At 44.4% G+C, this 18,020-nt stretch overlaps 1 protein-coding gene across 7 annotated transcripts in view; it reads left to right on the top strand.

Annotated features, from left to right (window-relative positions):
• Window positions 1-15,572, top strand: part of LOC106570236 (protein GREB1) — a 96,906-nt gene extending 81,334 nt beyond the window's left edge. For 6 of the 7 annotated variants that reach the window (XM_045714792.1, XM_045714795.1, XM_045714802.1 and 3 more), the window contains 19 exons: window positions 677-857; window positions 974-1,163; window positions 1,368-1,504; window positions 3,385-3,739; window positions 4,784-4,899; window positions 4,993-5,210; window positions 6,522-6,897; window positions 7,077-7,440; window positions 8,032-8,134; window positions 8,478-8,633; window positions 8,887-9,023; window positions 11,957-12,118; window positions 12,603-12,807; window positions 13,004-13,166; window positions 13,297-13,533; window positions 13,760-13,895; window positions 14,214-14,408; window positions 14,574-14,712; window positions 14,798-15,572. In XM_045714792.1, coding sequence (XP_045570748.1) covers window positions 677-857; window positions 974-1,163; window positions 1,368-1,504; window positions 3,385-3,739; window positions 4,784-4,899; window positions 4,993-5,210; window positions 6,522-6,897; window positions 7,077-7,440; window positions 8,032-8,134; window positions 8,478-8,633; window positions 8,887-9,023; window positions 11,957-12,118; window positions 12,603-12,807; window positions 13,004-13,166; window positions 13,297-13,533; window positions 13,760-13,895; window positions 14,214-14,408; window positions 14,574-14,712; window positions 14,798-14,961 — 3,734 coding nt within the window. In that variant the 3' untranslated portion in view covers window positions 14,962-15,572. The remainder of the gene's footprint in view (window positions 1-676; window positions 858-973; window positions 1,164-1,367; window positions 1,505-3,384; window positions 3,740-4,783; window positions 4,900-4,992; window positions 5,211-6,521; window positions 6,898-7,076; window positions 7,441-8,031; window positions 8,135-8,477; window positions 8,634-8,886; window positions 9,024-11,956; window positions 12,119-12,602; window positions 12,808-13,003; window positions 13,167-13,296; window positions 13,534-13,759; window positions 13,896-14,213; window positions 14,409-14,573; window positions 14,713-14,797) is intronic. The other variant, XM_045714811.1, reaches the window with a different exon arrangement.
• Window positions 15,573-18,020: the final 2,448 nt, after the last annotated feature.

Raw genomic sequence — 18,020 nt, 5'->3', positions numbered from 1 at the left:
TGGTGTGTTTTATAGAAACCTAGCAGGCTGAAGACACAGAGCCCCCTGCTGGTGTGTTTTATAGAAACCTAGCAGGCTGAAGACACAGGGCCCCCTGCTGGTGTGTTTTATAGAAACCTAGCAGGCTGAAGACACAGAGCCCCCTGCTGGTGTGTTTTATAGAAACCTAGCAGGCTGAAGACACAGAGCCCTCTGCTGGTGTGTTTTATACAAACCTAGCAGGCTGAAGACACAGAGCCCCCTGCTGGTGTGTTTTATACAAACCTAAATTCAGAGATGTGTTGGCTCTTGTTACTCAAACTTTCACCTGAAACACATTGGTGCCATGTGTGTGTCTGTCTGTGTGTAAAGGGAAAGGGGATACCTAGTCAGTTGTACAACTGAATGCATTCAACTGAAATGTGTCTTCTGCATTTAACCCAACCCCTCTGAATCAGAGAGGTGTGTGGGACTGCCTTAATCAACGTCCTCATCATCGGCACACGGGGAGCAGTTGTTGTTGGGGGTACCTGCCTTGCTCAAGGGCAGAACAGCAGATTTTTACACCTTGCCAACTCTGGGATTCTAACTAGCGACCTTTTGGTTGTCTGGCCCAATGCTCTTAACCACAAGGCTACCGTGCGTGTGTGCGTGCGTGCGTGCGTGTGTGTAATCCCTGCCTGTGTGTGTACCCTAGGTGTCCTACAGAATCTGGGGTTGGAGCAAGACTGTCTGTCTCAGAGAGAGGCAGAGCGCTACGTGGTGAAGATGGACAAGGAAGCCAGGGCGCGCATTGATGACCTCATACAGGAAGCAAACAGGAACCCCAACACACTCTTCATCCTGGTTCATGACCACGCTCACTGGGACATCAGCAGGTGTGTGTGTTTTTGTGTGTTTGCATGAGTACTCGTGTATGTGCATGGGTGTGTGTGTGTGTGTGTGTCCTTGTGTTTCTAACATGATCATAACATATATATCCCGTGGTTCCCAGTGGAGGGTATGGTGCCAGCGGTGGTGACTCCGGCAGTGGGTTGGTGGACAGCCTGCTCAACTCCTGTCAGATCAGAGACGCCAACAACATCCTGACTCTCCACGTCACCTCGTTCCCCTTTGCCCTGCAGACACAACACACACGCATCAGCCCTTACAACGAGATACACTGGCCCTCTGCTTTCAATAATGTAAGACACTCTCTCGCATACACAAACAGTCACACACAGAGAGAGTCACACACACACGTACACTGCTTTCTCAAACTCTCGTGTGTGTGTGTGTGTGTGTGTGTGTGTGTGTGTGTGTGTGTGTGTGTGTGTGTGTGTGTGTGTGTGTGTGTGTGTGTGTGTGTGTGTGTGTGTGTGTGTGTGTGTGTGTGTGTGTGTGTGTAGGAAGTGGATCTGTACCTTGAGAAGACACAGTACTTTGGTGTGTCTGAGCTGCTGGACTCGACTCGTTCAGGCAGCGGTCTGCCTCTCCTCCGCTACGACAGCTCCTTCGAAAGCATGGCCTCTGTCCTGGAGGAGAGGTAACACACACATATACACACGTACATACACATATACACGCACACACACTCAGACACACACATATACTCACTCATGCAGTCTCACATTCACAAAAAAATACACTCAAGATTTCATTTGGGCTATCCATTTTTTTTCCTATTAAATGTTTTATTTATTTAACCTTAAATAGAACACAAATACTGGCTTTACTTAACCTCTATGGGCTAGGTGGGACGCCTACTCAACAGCCAGTGTAATCCCGTGGCGCAATATTCAAATACCTTAGAAATGCTATTACTTCAATTTCTCAAACATATTACTATTTTACACCATTTAAAAGACAAGACTCTCGTTAATCTAACCACACTGTCCGATTTCAAAAAGGCTTTACAACGAAAGCAAAACATTAGATTATGTCAGCAGAGTACCCAGCCAGAAATAATCAGACACCCATTTTTCAAGCTAGCATATAATGTCACATAAACCCAAACCACAGCTAAATGCAGCACTAACCTTTGATGATCTTCATCAGATGACACCCCTAGGACATTATGTTATACAATACATGCATGTTTTGTTCAATCAAGTTCATATTTATATCAAAAAACAGCTTTTTACATTAGCATGTGACTAGCATGTGACTAGCATTCCCACCGAACACTTCCGGTGAATTTACTAAATTACTCACGATAAACGTTCACAAAAAACATGACAATTATTTTAAGAATTATAGATACAGAACTCCTCTATGCACTCGCTATGTCTGATTTTAAAATAGCTTTTCGGTGAAAGCACATTTTGCAATATTCTAAGTAGATAGCCCAGACATCACAGGCTAGCTATTTTGACACCAACCAAGTTTGGCACTCACCAAACTCCGATTTACTATTAGAAAAGTTTGATTACCTTTGGTGTTCTTCATCAGAATGCACTCCCAGGACTTCTACTTCAATAACAAATGTTGGTTTGGTCCCAAATAATCCATAGTTATATCCAAATAGCGGCGTTTTGTTCGTGCGTTCAAGACACTATCTGAAGGGTAAATAAGGGTCACGCGCCCGACGCGTTTCGTGACAAAAAAAAACGAAATATTCCATTACCGTACTTCGAAGCATGTCAACCGCTGTTTAAATTTTTATGCCATTTTTCTCATAAAAAAGCGATAATATTCCGACCGGGAAAGCGTGTTTACGTTCAAATAAAAACATATTGTGCCCTCGTGCACGAGCCCCAGTCTGATGGTCCTCTGACCGGCCACTATCCAAACGCGCTAATGTGTTTCAGCCTGGGGCTGCCTCGATATCATTCAGCTTTTTCCCGGGTTCTGAGAGCCTATGGGAGCCGTAGGAAGTGTCACGTTACAGCAAAGATCCTCAGTCTTCAATAAACAGAGCCAAGATGAACAATAACTTGTCAGACAGGCCACTTCCTGTAAGGAATCTTCTCAGGTTTTTGCCTGCCATATGAGTTCTATTATACTCACAGACACCATTCAAACAGTTTTAGAAACTTTAGGGTGTTTTCTATCCAAAGCCAATAATTATATGCATATTCTAGTTACTGGGCAGGAGTAGTAACCAGATTAAATCGGGTACGTTTTTTATCCGGCCGTGCAAATACTGCCCCCTATCCCCAACAGGTTAACTAGGAAAGTCAGTTAAGAACAAATTCTTATTTACAATGACGGCCTACTCCCGGCCAAACCCGGATGACGCTGGGCCAATTGTGTGTCGCCTTATGGGACTCCCAATCAAGGCCGGTTGTGATAAACTCAAACCAGGGTCTGTAGTGACCCCTCTAGGACTGAGATGCAGTGCCTTAGACTGCTGCGCCACTCGGGAGCCCAGAAATGACACAAGCATGTAACTAATAACTGAATTCCTTGATTCCCCTGTCCCAGGTTCCCCAAGCTACACAGTGCAGTGATCCGGACCCAGGTTTTAATACAACACTACTGTGTGGCCATGATGGCCGTGTCGGGTCGGTCTGGCTCAGGGGGGCGAAGCCAACATAAACACACCTCCGTCGAGACGCTGGAGATCGTCCAGAGCCTGCTTAGCTCCGCCCAGCGATGCCCCTCCCACCACGGGCACATGGTGCTGCTACGGCTCCCCTCATTGGCTCTGGCAGGGTGGGCCCACCAACGGCTGGTGTGGATCAGACAGAGACTGGGGCTGGGGGAGCGCTTTGAGATCATCCTAGGAAACCCCAGCCAAACCCTCAGCATAGGACAGAGCTTCACTGAGCGCATCAAGGTAAAGTTAAACAACAGGAGAACTGAAGGCCAGCATCCCGGAGTCGCCGCTTCACTGTTGACGTTGAGACTGGTGTTTTGCGGGTATTATTTAAAGAAGCTGCCAGTTGAGGACTTGTGAGGCATCTGTTTCTCAAACTAGACACTCTAATGTACTTGTCCTCTTGCTCAGTTGTGCACCGGGGCCTCCCACTCCTCTTTCTATTCTGGTTAGAGCCAGTTTGCACTGTTCTGTGAAGGGAGTAGTACACAGCGTTGTACGAGATCTTCAGTTTCTTGGCAATTTCTCGCATGGAATAGCCTTCATTTCTCAGAACAAGAATAGACTGATGACTTTCAGAAGAAAGTTATTTGTTTCTAGCCATTTTGAGCCTGTAATCGAACCCACAAATGTTGATGCTCCAGATACTCAATTAGTCTAAAGAAGGCCAGTTTTATTGCGTCTTTAATCAGAACAACAGTTTTCAGCTGTGCTAACATAATTGCAAAAGGGTTTTCTAATGATCAATTAGCCTTTTAAAATGATAAACTTGGATTAGCTAACACAACGTGCCATTGGAACACAGGAGTGATGGTTGCTGATAATGCGCCTCTGTAAGCCTATGTAGATATTCCATTCAAAATCAGCCGTTTCCAGCTACAATAGTCATTTACAATTTGATGTTATTTTAATGGCCAAAAAATTTGCTTTTCTTTCAAAAACAAGAATATTTCTAAGTGACCCCAAACTTTTGAACAGTAGTGTATGTACTTAAACCGTCTCAGAGTAGGAGTGCTGATTTAGGATCAGTTTTGTCTTTTAGATCACATGAACAGGGATAAGGATCTAGCTTAGGGTTGTTACCCCACGTGACAGTTAGCTACAGTAGGTTCCTTAGTGGACAGCATTGTAAAACAATCTCAAAGTAGGGCAGGCGACATATACTGTAACCTTATTCGATCTATTACTGTCCTAGTACTTGGTAAACGCCTTGTGTGTGTGTGTGTGTGTGTGTGTGTGTGTGTGTGTGTGTGTGTGTGTGTGTGTGTGTGTGTGTGTGTCAAGACATGGCTGAAGATCCAGGAGACAGACTGGGTTCCTCGTACCTACCTGGAGCTAGAGGCCCTGCCCTGCATCCTCATCCTCTCTGGGGCAGACCCCCTGGGAGAGTCCCTACCCAGGTACACACGCACGCACGCAAGCACACATAAACACACACACATACGCAAACATTGGATTGGTTGATTGATGTATTTTCTCTGTCCTCCGACCAGATCACTGAAGTACTGTGATCTGCGTGTGATAAGCTCCTACTACCTGCAGCGCACGGCGTTGGAGCAGGAGCTAGGATTGGCGGCCTACCTGGTGAGGGTGGAGTCCCAGGGGTCACAACCCCACGGCCACGCCCCCGGCCTGGGCAGTGACCTATCAGAGAGCGACTCAGACAAACTCAACAGCACCGACAACGAGGAGAAGGAGGGGGAAGAGAATGGTGAGAGATGTTCGGTTAAATACAACTAAATTCTAGCAATTAAATGAGACAATATCAGGTGTTTCTAACACATAACAACACATTTGACTGTTTATATATCAACAGTATAACTCACCTCTGTGTTCTTCTCCATATCAACAGTATAACTCACCTCTGTGTTCTTCTCTATATCAACAGTATAACTCACCTCTGTGTTCTTCTCTATATCAACAGTATAACTCACCTCTGTGTTCTTCTCTATATCAACAGTATAACTCACCTCTGTGTTCTTCTCTATATCAACAATATAACTCACCTCTGTGTTCTTCTCTATATCAACAGTATAACTCACCTCTGTGTTCTTCTCTATATCAACAGTATAACTCACCTCTGTGTTCTTCTCTATATCAAAAGTATAACTCATCTCTGTGTTCTTCTCCATATCAACAGTATAACTCACCCTTGTGTTCTTCTCTATATCAACAGTATAACTCACCTCTGTGTTCTTCTCTATATCAACAGTATAACTCACCTCTGTGTTCTTATCTATATCAACAGTATAACTCACCTCTGTGTTCTTCTCCATATCAACAGTATAACTCACCTCTGTGTTCTTCTCAATATCAACAATATACCTCACCTCTGTGTTCTTATCTATATCAACAGTATAACTCACCTCTGTGTTCTTCTCTATATCAACAATATAACTCACCTCTGTGTTCTTATCTATATCAACAGTATAACTCACCTCTGTGTTCTTATCTATATCAACAGTATAACTCACCTCTGTGTTCTTCTCCATATCAACAATATAACTCACCTCTGTGTTCTTCTCTATATCAACAGTATAACTCACCTCTGTGTTCTTATCTATATCAACAGTACAACTCACCTCTGTGTTCTTCTCTATATCAACAACATAACTCACCTCTGTGTTCTTCTCTATATCAACAGTATAACTCACCTCTGTGTTCTTCTCTATATCAACAGTATAACTCACCTCTGTGTTCTTCTCTATATCAACAGTATAACTCACCTCTGTGTTCTTATCTATATCAACAGTATAACTCACCTCTGTGTTCTTCTCTATATCAACAATATAACTCACCTCTGTGTTCTTCTCTATATCAACAATATAACTCACCTCTGTGTTCTTCTCTATATCAACAATATAACTCACCTCTGTGTTCTTATCTATATCAACAGTATAACTCAACTCTGTGTTCTTATCTATATCAACAGTATAACTCACCTCTGTGTTCTTCTCTATATCAACAATATAACTCACCTCTGTGTTCTTATCTAACCCTCTTCCCCTTCTCTTCCCTCTAGCTCTGAAATCTGACCTCCCTGGCTTGGGTCACACCGCTCCCTCTCTCCCTCACCCTCCCTCAGTTCTCCAGCCCCCCCGAACCTTCCCCGACAGCATTGCTGCGGACCCCCTCCATCCCCACACCACCCCCCCAGACCCTCACCGCCCCCCCAACACCCAGCGCCGGCCCTCCAAGTCCACTTCCTTGGATTCCTCCTCCCCCCTACCCCCCTCTCTCCTTCAGGGCTGCTCCTGGGCACGGGGGGTGAGCCGCCCCCCTTCCCTGCTGCTGCCCCGGGGACTCTATGACATCATCAAGGCGTGCCACGGCAGCGGGCTGCCTCGCTGCACCTCCTTCTTACCACACCGGTCTGTGACCTGGGCCAGCTCCTTCAGGTAGGAAAAGTCACACACACACACACACACACACACACACACACACACACACACACACACACACACACACACACACACACACACACACACACACACACACACACACACACACACACAGTTGAGTAAGATGATGCTGTATATCAACATTTCTAATGAAGCTTTCCCTTCCTCTGTGTCAGACCTCTGCTGAGTAAGATGATGACGTGTACAGAACAGTCTCTGTATTACCGCCAGTGGACCATCCCACGGCCTCACCACATGGACAGCAGCAACCGCCCTGCAAAGGGGTGCACAGACAACTTCCATCCCCGCAGACTGCTGCTCAGCGGACCCCCGCAGGTATACACAGAGATACACACATGCAGACTGCTGCTCAGCGGACCCCCGCAGGTATACACAAAACTACACACATGCAGACTGCTGCTCAGAGGACCCCCACAGGTATACACAAAACTACACACATGCAGACTGCTGCTCAGCGGACCCCCGCAGGTATACACAAAACTACACACATGCAGACTGCTGCTCAGCGGACCCCCGCAGGTATACACAAAACTACACACATGCAGACTGCTGCTCAGCGGACCCCCACAGGTATACACAAAACTACACACATGCAGACTGCTGCTCAGCAGACCCCCACAGGTATACACAGACATACACACATGCAGACTGCTGCTCAGCGGACCCCCACAGGTATACACAAAACTACACACATGCAGACTGCTGCTCAGCGGACCCCCACAGGTATACACAGACATACACACATGCAGACTGCTGCTCAGCGGACCCCCACAGGTATACACAGACATACACACACGCAGACTGCTGCTCAGCGGACCCCCACAGGTATACACAGACATACACACATGCAGACTGCTGCTCAGCGGACCCCCACAGGTATACACAGACATACACACATGCAGACTGCTGCTCAGCGGACCCCCACAGGTATACACAGACATACACACACGCAGACTGCTGCTCAGCGGACCCCTACAGGTATACACAGACATACACACATGCAGACTGCTGCTCAGCGGACCCCTACAGGTATACACAGACATACACACATGCAGACTGCTGCTCAGTGGAAACACGCCCACACCATACTGCCTCCTGTAAACTGTTCAGGTGGGGAAGACAGGGGCGTACCTCCAGTTTCTGGGCATCCTGTCTCGTATGCTGATCAGACTGATGGAGGTGGACATCTATGATGAGGAAGATATCAACTTCAGTGAGTTACCATGACAACACCCCCATAACCACTGTGGCTGTGGGTCTCTGAATTGTGTTTTATACCTCTGTGCTGTTGTATAATAGAGCAGTGAAGAGTGCAGAGCCTTAATAGTCCAGCGGCTCATTGTGAGCACCTTCCATTCAACTGAATGTGATGACAGATAGATACATCATCTGGGCCGTGCTGAGAAAACTATCATAGCCAACGCTCCAAGATTCTAGAAAACAGCTGTGCAGACGCGGAAGCGGTTTGGACTCTGATAACCCTACATGAGGTTGTTTTAAGGCACTATTAGCTGTTATGAATGTATTATGAATATATACATATCTGTGTTGTATAGGTGGTCAGCTGGAGCGTGTCCAGTACCAGTCAACCTGTGCCTCCTGGCCAGTCACAGACACACTGAGGGGCATGCCGTTTGACTACACCGTCCACGACCCCAAATATGAAGACATCAGCACTGTCTACTGCCCTGACTACTACCCCAACATTGATGGTTGGACATGGAGCGGGACATCTCTCTAGGACCATAACATTATCATAGGCAGTCTTACTAGATCATTGTCTTGGGCCTCCTGGTCTCTTGTTCTACTATTGTAGAAAAAACAAACTAGATAACCAATGATTGGCTAAACTCTGTAGCTGTGTACAGTATGTGGTTCTGGTTCTCAGATGCTCTATGGTAATTCCATGGTTGTTGACTGGTGTTCTCCTGGTGGACTAACCCCCAGCCCCTGCTCTCCCCCCAGGAATCCCCAGACGTCAGGAGGACGTGTATCTGCGGAGGCGTACGGACAGAATCAAACTGTCTAAATACGCAGCCTACAACACCTACCACCACTGTGAACAGTGTCACCAGTACATGGCTTTCAACCCTGGATACCAGGTGAGCAGAGAACACACACACACAGTCTCAAAACACACACACACACAGTCTCAAACACACACGGTCTCAAACACACACACAAACATACACGCACACTCACTGTTTATTATTAGTAGTACTAATCAGTGCTTAGTTGGTCTTTAATATATTGTTATGTTCTATCTCTCTTGGACATGATCATGTATTCTATATCTGTAGATACATGATCATGTATTATAAATATATTCTCATTTATAAATATAAACATACAGTGCCTTCCAAAGTATTCATACCCCTTGACTTTTTCCACAAATTTCCACAAATTTCTAAAATTTCCACATTTCTAAAATTGATTCAATAAATGAAAATCCTCCGCAATCTACAAACAATACCCCATAATGACAAGGCAAAAACAGGTGTAGATATTTTTGCAAATGTATTACAATTTAAAAACAAAAATACCTTATTTACATAAGAATTCAGACCCTTTGCTATAAGACTCTAAATTGAGCTCAGGTGCATCCTGTTTCCATTGATCATCCTTGAGATGTTCCTGTTTTACATTTTTTATACATTTGCAAAAAGGTCTAAACCTGTTTTTTGCCTTGTCATTATGGGTTATTGTGTGTAGATTTATGAGGGAAAAACAAAATGTCTAAACCTGTTTTTTGCCTTGTCATTAAGGGGTATTGTGTGTAGATTGATGAGGGAAAAAACTTTTTTTAAATCAATTTTAGAATAAGGGTGTAATGTAAGAAAATGTGGGAAAAGTCAAGGGGTCTGAATACATTCTGAATGCATTGTAGATGTGTAGATGTATATCTATTCTATATATTCTATATGAGTAGATGTATGATAATGTATTCTATATGTGCATACAGTTGAAGTTGGAAGTATACATACACTTAGGTTGGAGTCATTAAAACTTGTTTTTCAACCACTCCACACATTTCTTGTTAACAAACTATAGTTTTGGCAAGTTGGTTAGGACATCTACTTTGTGCATGACACAAGTAATCTTTCCAACAATTGTTTATAGACATTATTTCACGTACAATTCACTGTATCACAATTTCAGTGGGTCAGAAGTTTACATACACTAAGTTGACTGTGCCTTTTAAACAGCTTGGAAAATTCCAGAAAATTATGTCATGGCTTTAGAAGCTTCTGATAGCCTATCATCATTTGAGTCAATTGGAGGTGTACCTGTGGATGTATTTCAAGGCCTACCTTCAAACTTAGTGCCTCTTTGCTTGGCATCATGGGAAAATCAAAAGAAACCAGCCAAGACCTCAGAATTTTTTTTGTAGACATCCACAAGTCTGGTTCATCCTTGGGAGCAATTTCCAAATGCCTGAAGGTACCACATTCATCTGTACAAACAATAGTATGCAAGTTTAAACACCATGGGACCACAGGTACAAAAGTATCTATATCCACAGTAAAACGAGTCCTATATCGACATAACCTGAAAGGCCGCTCAGCAAGGAAGAAGCCACTGCTCCAAAACCACCATAAAAAAAGTCAGACTACAGTTTGTAACTACACATGGGGACAAAGATCGTACTTTTGGAGAAATGTCCTCTGGTCTGATGAAACAGCTTGGTCGCAAAGGGGTCTTCCAATGGACAATGACCCAAAACATACTTCCAAAGTTGTGGCAAAATGGCTTAAGGACAACAAAGTCAAGGTAACGCCCTGGCCTCAATCCCATAGAACATTTGTGGGCAGAACTGAAAAAGCGTGTGCAAGCAAGGAGGCCTACAAACCTGACTCAGTTACATCAGCTCTGTCAGGGGGAATGTGCCAAAATTCACCCAATTTATTGTGGGAAACGTTTGGCCCAAATTTAACAATTTAAAGGCAATGCTACCAAATACTATTTGAGTGTATGTAAACTTCTGACCCACTGGGAATGTGATGAAATAAATAAAAGCTGAAATAAATCATTCTCTCTATTATTATTCTGACATTTCACATTCTTAAAATAAAGCGGTGATCCTAACTGACCTAAAACAAGGAATTTTTACTAGGATTAAAAATGAGGAATTGTGAAAAACTGAGTTTAAATGTATTTGGCCAAGGTGTATGTAAACTTCCGACTTCAACTGTATGTATGATAATGTATTCTATATGTGTATTTTATATGTGTAGATGTAGGAAATCTGTATTATATATGTTTATTCTATATGTGTGGATGTATGATAATATATTATATATGTACATATGTATAATAATGTATTATATATGTGTAGATGTATGATAATGTATTCTATATGTGTACATGTACAATCATGAATTTATATGTGTAGATGTATGATCATGTATTCTATATGTGTAGATGTATGATCATGTATTCTATATGTGTATATGTATGATAATATATTCTATATGTATGATAAGGTATTTTATTTGTGTAGATGTATGATAATGTATTCTATATGTGTAAATGTACAATCATGAATTTATATGTGTAGATGTATGATAATGTATTGTATTTGTGTAGATGTATGGTAATGTATTCTATTTGTGTATTGTATATGTGTAGATGTATAACAATGTATTCCATATGTGTAGATGTATAATAATGTATTCTATATGTGTAGATGAATGATAATGTATTCTATATGTGTATATGTATGATAATGTATTGTATTTTTGTAGATGTATGGTAATGTATTTTATATGTGTAGATGTATAACAATGTATTCTATATGTGTAAATGTACAATCATGAATTTATATGCGTAGATGTATGATCATGTATTCTATATGTGTATTTGTATGATCATGTATTCTATATGTGTATATGTATGATAATGTGTTATGTTTATTCTACATGTGTAGATGTAGAATGTTTTATTTGTGTAGATGTATGATAATGTATTTTCTTTGTGTATTGTATATGTGTAGATGTATGATAATGTATTCTATTTGTGTATTGTATATGTGTAGATGTATGAGTTGACCCTGCATGCCTTCACCTTCTCCCACCTGCTGCTGGGGGAGGAGATCCAGCTCTACTTCATCATCCCCAAGTCTAAACAACACCACTTCAGCTTCAGCCAACCAGGGGGCCAGCTAGAGAGCATGAGACTGCCCCTCACCTCCGATTGGGTAATCTAACTAAGCCCCTTACCCTTAATACTAACCGTAATACCCATTCTCTACCCTTCTTCCTGAGGTGTGCACTCATTCACTCCCCTTTATGGATGTGAAATAAATGGATTGGTTTAAGAAATAGGGTGCTAAGTCATTACAGCAATCCAGTGCCTTTAAATCTGCTAGGGGGATTGAGCAGGTATACATGTCAAGGAGAAGAGTAGAGAATTGTACCATAGTAGCACACAACTAACCCCTTCCTTGAACCCACAATCAGTGAAGTGAGGATGCACTGCATAATCTCACCACCAGGGAGCTCCCAAGAGCCTATTTTTCCTCTCTTACTCATTTCTTTATTTCTTTCTTCCTATAATTCTTCCATATCTGAAACCTCCACTAACATATACAGTCAACATAATACATAGTATAGAAACCCTGAAAAGATCAAATCTTTGCGGAACCCACTCAAACGTGTATATGTTTCTCGTTCCCCTATCAGAACCCAGACTGTATCAAGAGTCCCATCTTCACCCCAACAACAGGTCGTCATGAGCATGGCCTGTTCAACCTGTATCACGCCATGGATGGGGCGGCCCACCTCCACATCCTGGTCATCAAGGAGTATGAGATGGCTGTCTATAAGAAGTACTGGCCCAACCACATTATGCTGGTGCTGCCCACCATCTTCAATGAAGCCGGGCTCGGTACGCTATAACCACCTCCACTCTCTTTCTCACTAACTCACTCATTCTCTCACTCTCACTCTCACTCCCCGTCCCTTCATCTATCTCTCACCCTCTCCCCCCACACAAACAAACAAACTAACAAACAAACGAACTAACGTACATTATGAGATACAGAGACAATGTCTCCCTCTCTGACCTCTGTCCCCTCCCCCAGGTGCGGCCCACTTCCTGATCAAGGAGCTGTCCTATAACAACCTGGAGCTGGAACGCAGCCGCAGGGTGGAGGGAGGAGGGCCGCCAGCCGACGTCTGGCCCTTCATCATCCTCTCTGACGACTCCTGCGTCATGTGGAACGCTGTGGACCTGGACTCACACAGGTATACAGTCACACTCACACACACACACACACATACACACGACAAGGATTGATTCTCAGCTACACACACAACAACACAATTTGTTGTCCTTGCATTGCTCTGTAATCCTCTCTCTCTTTCTCTCTTCCAGTACCTCAGGCCCTGTAGAGAGGAGTGTGTCTCTGAAGCAGGTGCTGCAGCACATGGAGGCGTGTCCTGACCTCACACAGTTCGGCCTCTGTGGGATCAGGAAGTGGAGCAGTCACTCCCCAGGTCAGGGGTCAGGGGGAGGAGCTCGTCACAGGGAGCCTTTCTCCAGAGGACACCTCCACGACTTCCTGCTTCTAAACGTGGACCTGACCCAGGGCGTCCAGTTCAACCAGAACAGGTGAGACAGTAGAATAGAATTGAATAACATGCTAGAATAGTCCTGTACAACCAGAATGGATTAGAGAAGACAGACACTTATCTAAAGTTAAGTAATTTGTTTTGGAAGAAGAGTGTGGTGGCAGGTTGAAATGGTTTCTATGTGAACCATCCCTCACTCTTTCTCTCTGTCTCTTCTCTTTCCCTTCGCTCCTCTTCTCCCACTCTCCTCTCCTCTTTCTCCTCAGGTTTACGTGTGATGATGTGGACTTCACCCTGCGAGTCCACAGTGCTGGTCTGCTCATCTGTCGTTTCAACAACTTCAGTGTGATGAAGAAACAGATCTCTATTGGAGGATACCACACCTTCATCATCAAGAACAAGGTACAGTCTTTTACACACACACACAAAGACACACACACACATACATACACTCACAACATCATCTTCAAATCAAATGTGGTGTTCCGCAGGGATCGATTCATATGATGTGATGTCTCAGTTGTAATGTTGTTGTAACGTTCATGCTAGGACCATTGTAATGTTGTTGTAACGTTCATGCTAGGACCATTGTAATGTTGTTGTAACGTTCATGCTAGGACCATTGTAATGTTGTTGTAACGTTCATGCTAGGACCATTGTAATGTTGTTGTAACGTTCATGCTAGGACCATTGAAATGTTGATATATTGTGTGGTTTCAGATGACTGACGTCCCCACCTCGGTCCAGCCGTCTCAGTATATCTGTGCCCCGGACAGCAAGCATCCATTCCTGGCCACGCCTGCACAGCTACTGCTGGAGAAATACCTGCAACACACTAGCCTGTTCCCCCTTAGCACATGCAACTACACACACCCCATACTGTCTGTAGACTGCTACCTCAACCTGGGGCCTGAGGTAACACACACACACACACACACACACACACACACACACACACACACACACACACACACACACACAAATACATATGGGATTGTTTCGATGTCAGATCAGTCATTGGGGCCTCTCTCTTTCCCTCCATCCTTTCCTCCCTCTCTCTCTTTCTCTCTCTCTCTCCAGGTGACGGTGTGTTTTGTGAGTTCTAGACCTCGCTCCATCAACATCTGTACTACAGGGCTGCTGTTCAGCGGCCTGCTGCTCTGCTTCTGGGATTCCTTTGTCACGCCAGGATTCCTAAAGAACTTTCACTTCCTCAAAGGTAAACGCACACAGACCCATGCAGGCAGACTCACACACAGAGAAGTCATCACTTTTTCAACAGTATTCTCTCATCCCTCCTCCAGGGGCGGTTCTGTGTGTGATATGTGCTGACCGCAGCTCTCTGAGACAGACAGTGGTGAGGCTGGAGCTCGAGGACGAGTGGAGGTTCCGGCTGAGTGACGAGTTCCAGACAGCCAACGCTAAAGAGGACCGGCCCCTCTTCTTCCTCACAGGGAAACACATATGAACCCCCCCCCCCCTAACTCCTAAACCCATGAATCTCAACCCGTACCCCACATCTTGAACCCTGCTGTATGTTCAAAACAGAAAGCCAAAAACTGTCTGTACTCTTCTGGTGGATCAAGCCAATAACCCATGAAGAGAGTATCTGCTAGTGAATATAGCTTTGAGTCTGCGACTGGTATGGCTCTGTTTACTGTAGCATTGCTGTGGTATTTACTACAATACTACAATACTCCAATCAACCCTCCACCTCTCTGTTGTGATTTGTTACAAGTCATCATTCCACAGTGCATGCCACCATTCTTATTGTAGTTAATGAAGTGTCGTTTTTTTGATATACAATGATTAAATATTTTGCATATATTTTGACAGTTTTGTGTCATGTAAAAAGTACTTATCTATGTAAAAGAAGATGTTTTCTTTAGTGATTTCACGCCAGTGTTCTTTAAGAGGTGTTACGTGAGGACTCATGTGTATGTGGCTCTCATTTCTGACGCTCCATGTTTGTGGTCTCCTGATTATCAATATGTTGAGAAACTTCAATTGATGTTGTCATGTTCTATAGACACAATGTCCTGTATGTTTTACAATCTATAAATGTACATATTCTGAAAACAGTCTGAATCTATTTTACAGTATCTGCTGTTGGTTATGCTGTACATCCGTCCAGGTTGGTGCTCTTCTGAATGATGTTTTTTACCATCAGGTCCTAGAGAGCAACTCGGAGTGCAGGCTTTCATTCCAGCCCAGCACTAACACACCTGTTTCAAATAATCAACTAATCACAGGCTGTAGTCTGGACCAGGAATAGTTGATGCAGGGCTGGAACAAACGTCTATGCACCCATTTGCTGTCCAGGTGCTGGAGTCATAAAACCCTGCTCTAAACATTGACTCACTGCACTTCACACATCTCTCACTGCAACTCTCGTTTCCCACCACTAGGGGGTGGTGTCTCCCTCTTTATTCCCCCCTTGGAATTATTTTTGTGACACATAGGAGACTTGACACTATCTGTGGCCAGCAGAGGGCAGCACACACTATACATTTAAACTGCCAGTCAACGGAAGCTATTGCCACGGCTCAAGTTGAGGACAGATAAGAACAATAAATCAAGTCCAATTGAAATGTGCCTTACTGACACCTAACAGTGTTACCTTACACCTACGTTTTCCTCTTAGCGAATCACTAAGAGAATCTGTCATTTTGTAAGAGTCTTGTGGCCTACTGTAGTTATACAGTATTATACAACGGGTGTGTCTAATCCTGAATGCTGATAGGTTAAAACCGCATTCCAGCCGGTGTCTATTCCACAAATTGCCACTGGCTAAAGCTATGACTTTAAAATGCCTTTTTACTCTCTTCCATCTGACTGCGCAATCCATTGTCTCATCAACCCAGCCAAGCAATTTATGAACTTTATTTCCAGTACAAAAAGCATCTAGACATTATCTCACATTTCTTTTAAACTAACATTTAGTTTTCAGCACCAGAGATTTGTATAAACCTTGCTGTCTGTCTCTCCGACATTTGCAACATTGTTTCAATATTCAAATTCGATATCCTGCTGTCCCATAGTAATGAACGTGTTGGGAGTCGGGACGAGACAGACAGGCAGGCAGTGTTGCCAGTCAAAATCATGAATCAGTTGGCATCATTTTTATGAATATATATATATATACAAAAAATATAAATTGAAAAAAGGTCAAACGAAACGCAACTAATTTCCAGTCGTTCCAACCTCAGGTTGAAGTGATTGTGTTACTGTAGTTATCTTGTTGGCTAGCTCCTATGAACAACAGTGTCCATACCTACGTTTTTCCTCTTAGCGAATCACTAAGAGAATCTGTCATTATGTAAGAGTCTTGTGTCCTACTGTGGCTATACAGTAGTGTACCCCTGCAGTAGATAGTGGTGAGACATGGTGCAGTTCTGTACTAACTAGGGCAGGAGGGGGGAGGGGTGGACAGGGGTTCCAAGGGTGCAGATAGGGACATCTATGGCCATTTAATTGAGCTGTGTATCCTGCATTGGAGGGACATGTTGAGTTGACCTACCCGTCAAGCAGCCTTTGATCCAGGGGGTTTAGAGCAGGGATTGAGCAGCCAGGTCACCTGTGATACAAGATTGTATTAGACGTCCATCCAAGTCAGAGGATGTTGGGAGATGACATGGAAACCGGCCAATAGGGGCAACATTTATCGCTGTTACCGTCAAGTAAGTTTCAGTTTAAAACATCTGCCTCTGGTGCAAAAATTGCATGTTCGAATCCAGCTGTCAAGGCGGGTACTCAAGAAAGCAGGAGGGGTGAAGTCAGGCGCAGGAGACAAATGTCCATGAACACACGTTTAATGAGCGTAATCCTCAAACAGCCAAAAACAGGCAAGGCAGGGCAGCAATACAAAATACACAGTATAAGCCCGAAAACAAAGTAGGGGCGCAGCCCAAAACTCATCAGCTTTACACATACACAGGCAGAGGAAAAACACCGAACCCCAGCCTAACCAACCTGACGAAAACAATCACGCACAAAAAACAAACCTAAACAGAAAGCCTAAATAACCCCCCCACTAATGAACTAATACAACACAGGTGCAAACCTAAACTAGACCTAACAAAAGGAAAAAAGGAAAAAGAACAGAGGATCGGTGGCAGCTAGTAGGCCGGCGACGACGACCGCCGAGCGCCGCCCGAACGGGGAGAGGCACCACCTTCAGTCGACGTTGTGACAGTACCCCCCCCCCCCCACCCCCCACCCCCCAGACACGCGGCTCCTGCAGCGCGCCGACGCCGGCCTCGAGGACGACCCGGAGGGCGAGGCGCAGGGCGATCCGGGTGGAGGCTGTGGAACTCCCGCATCAGCGATGTGTCCAAGATGCCCTCCACCGGTACCCAGCACCTCTCCTCCGGACCGTACCCCTCCCAGTCCACGAGGTACTGCAGGCCCCTCACCCGGCGCCTGGAGTCCAAGATGGACCGGACTGTGTACGCTGGAGGGACCTCCTGTACCCTAGCGTCCTGCAGTGGACCAGCTACCACCGGCTTGAGGAGAGACACATGAAAC

Source organism: Salmo salar, chromosome ssa01, assembly GCF_905237065.1.
Source record: "Salmo salar chromosome ssa01, Ssal_v3.1, whole genome shotgun sequence".
Taxonomy (NCBI): Eukaryota; Metazoa; Chordata; class Actinopteri; order Salmoniformes; family Salmonidae; genus Salmo; species Salmo salar.
This window is presented reverse-complemented; position numbering and strand designations above follow the sequence as displayed.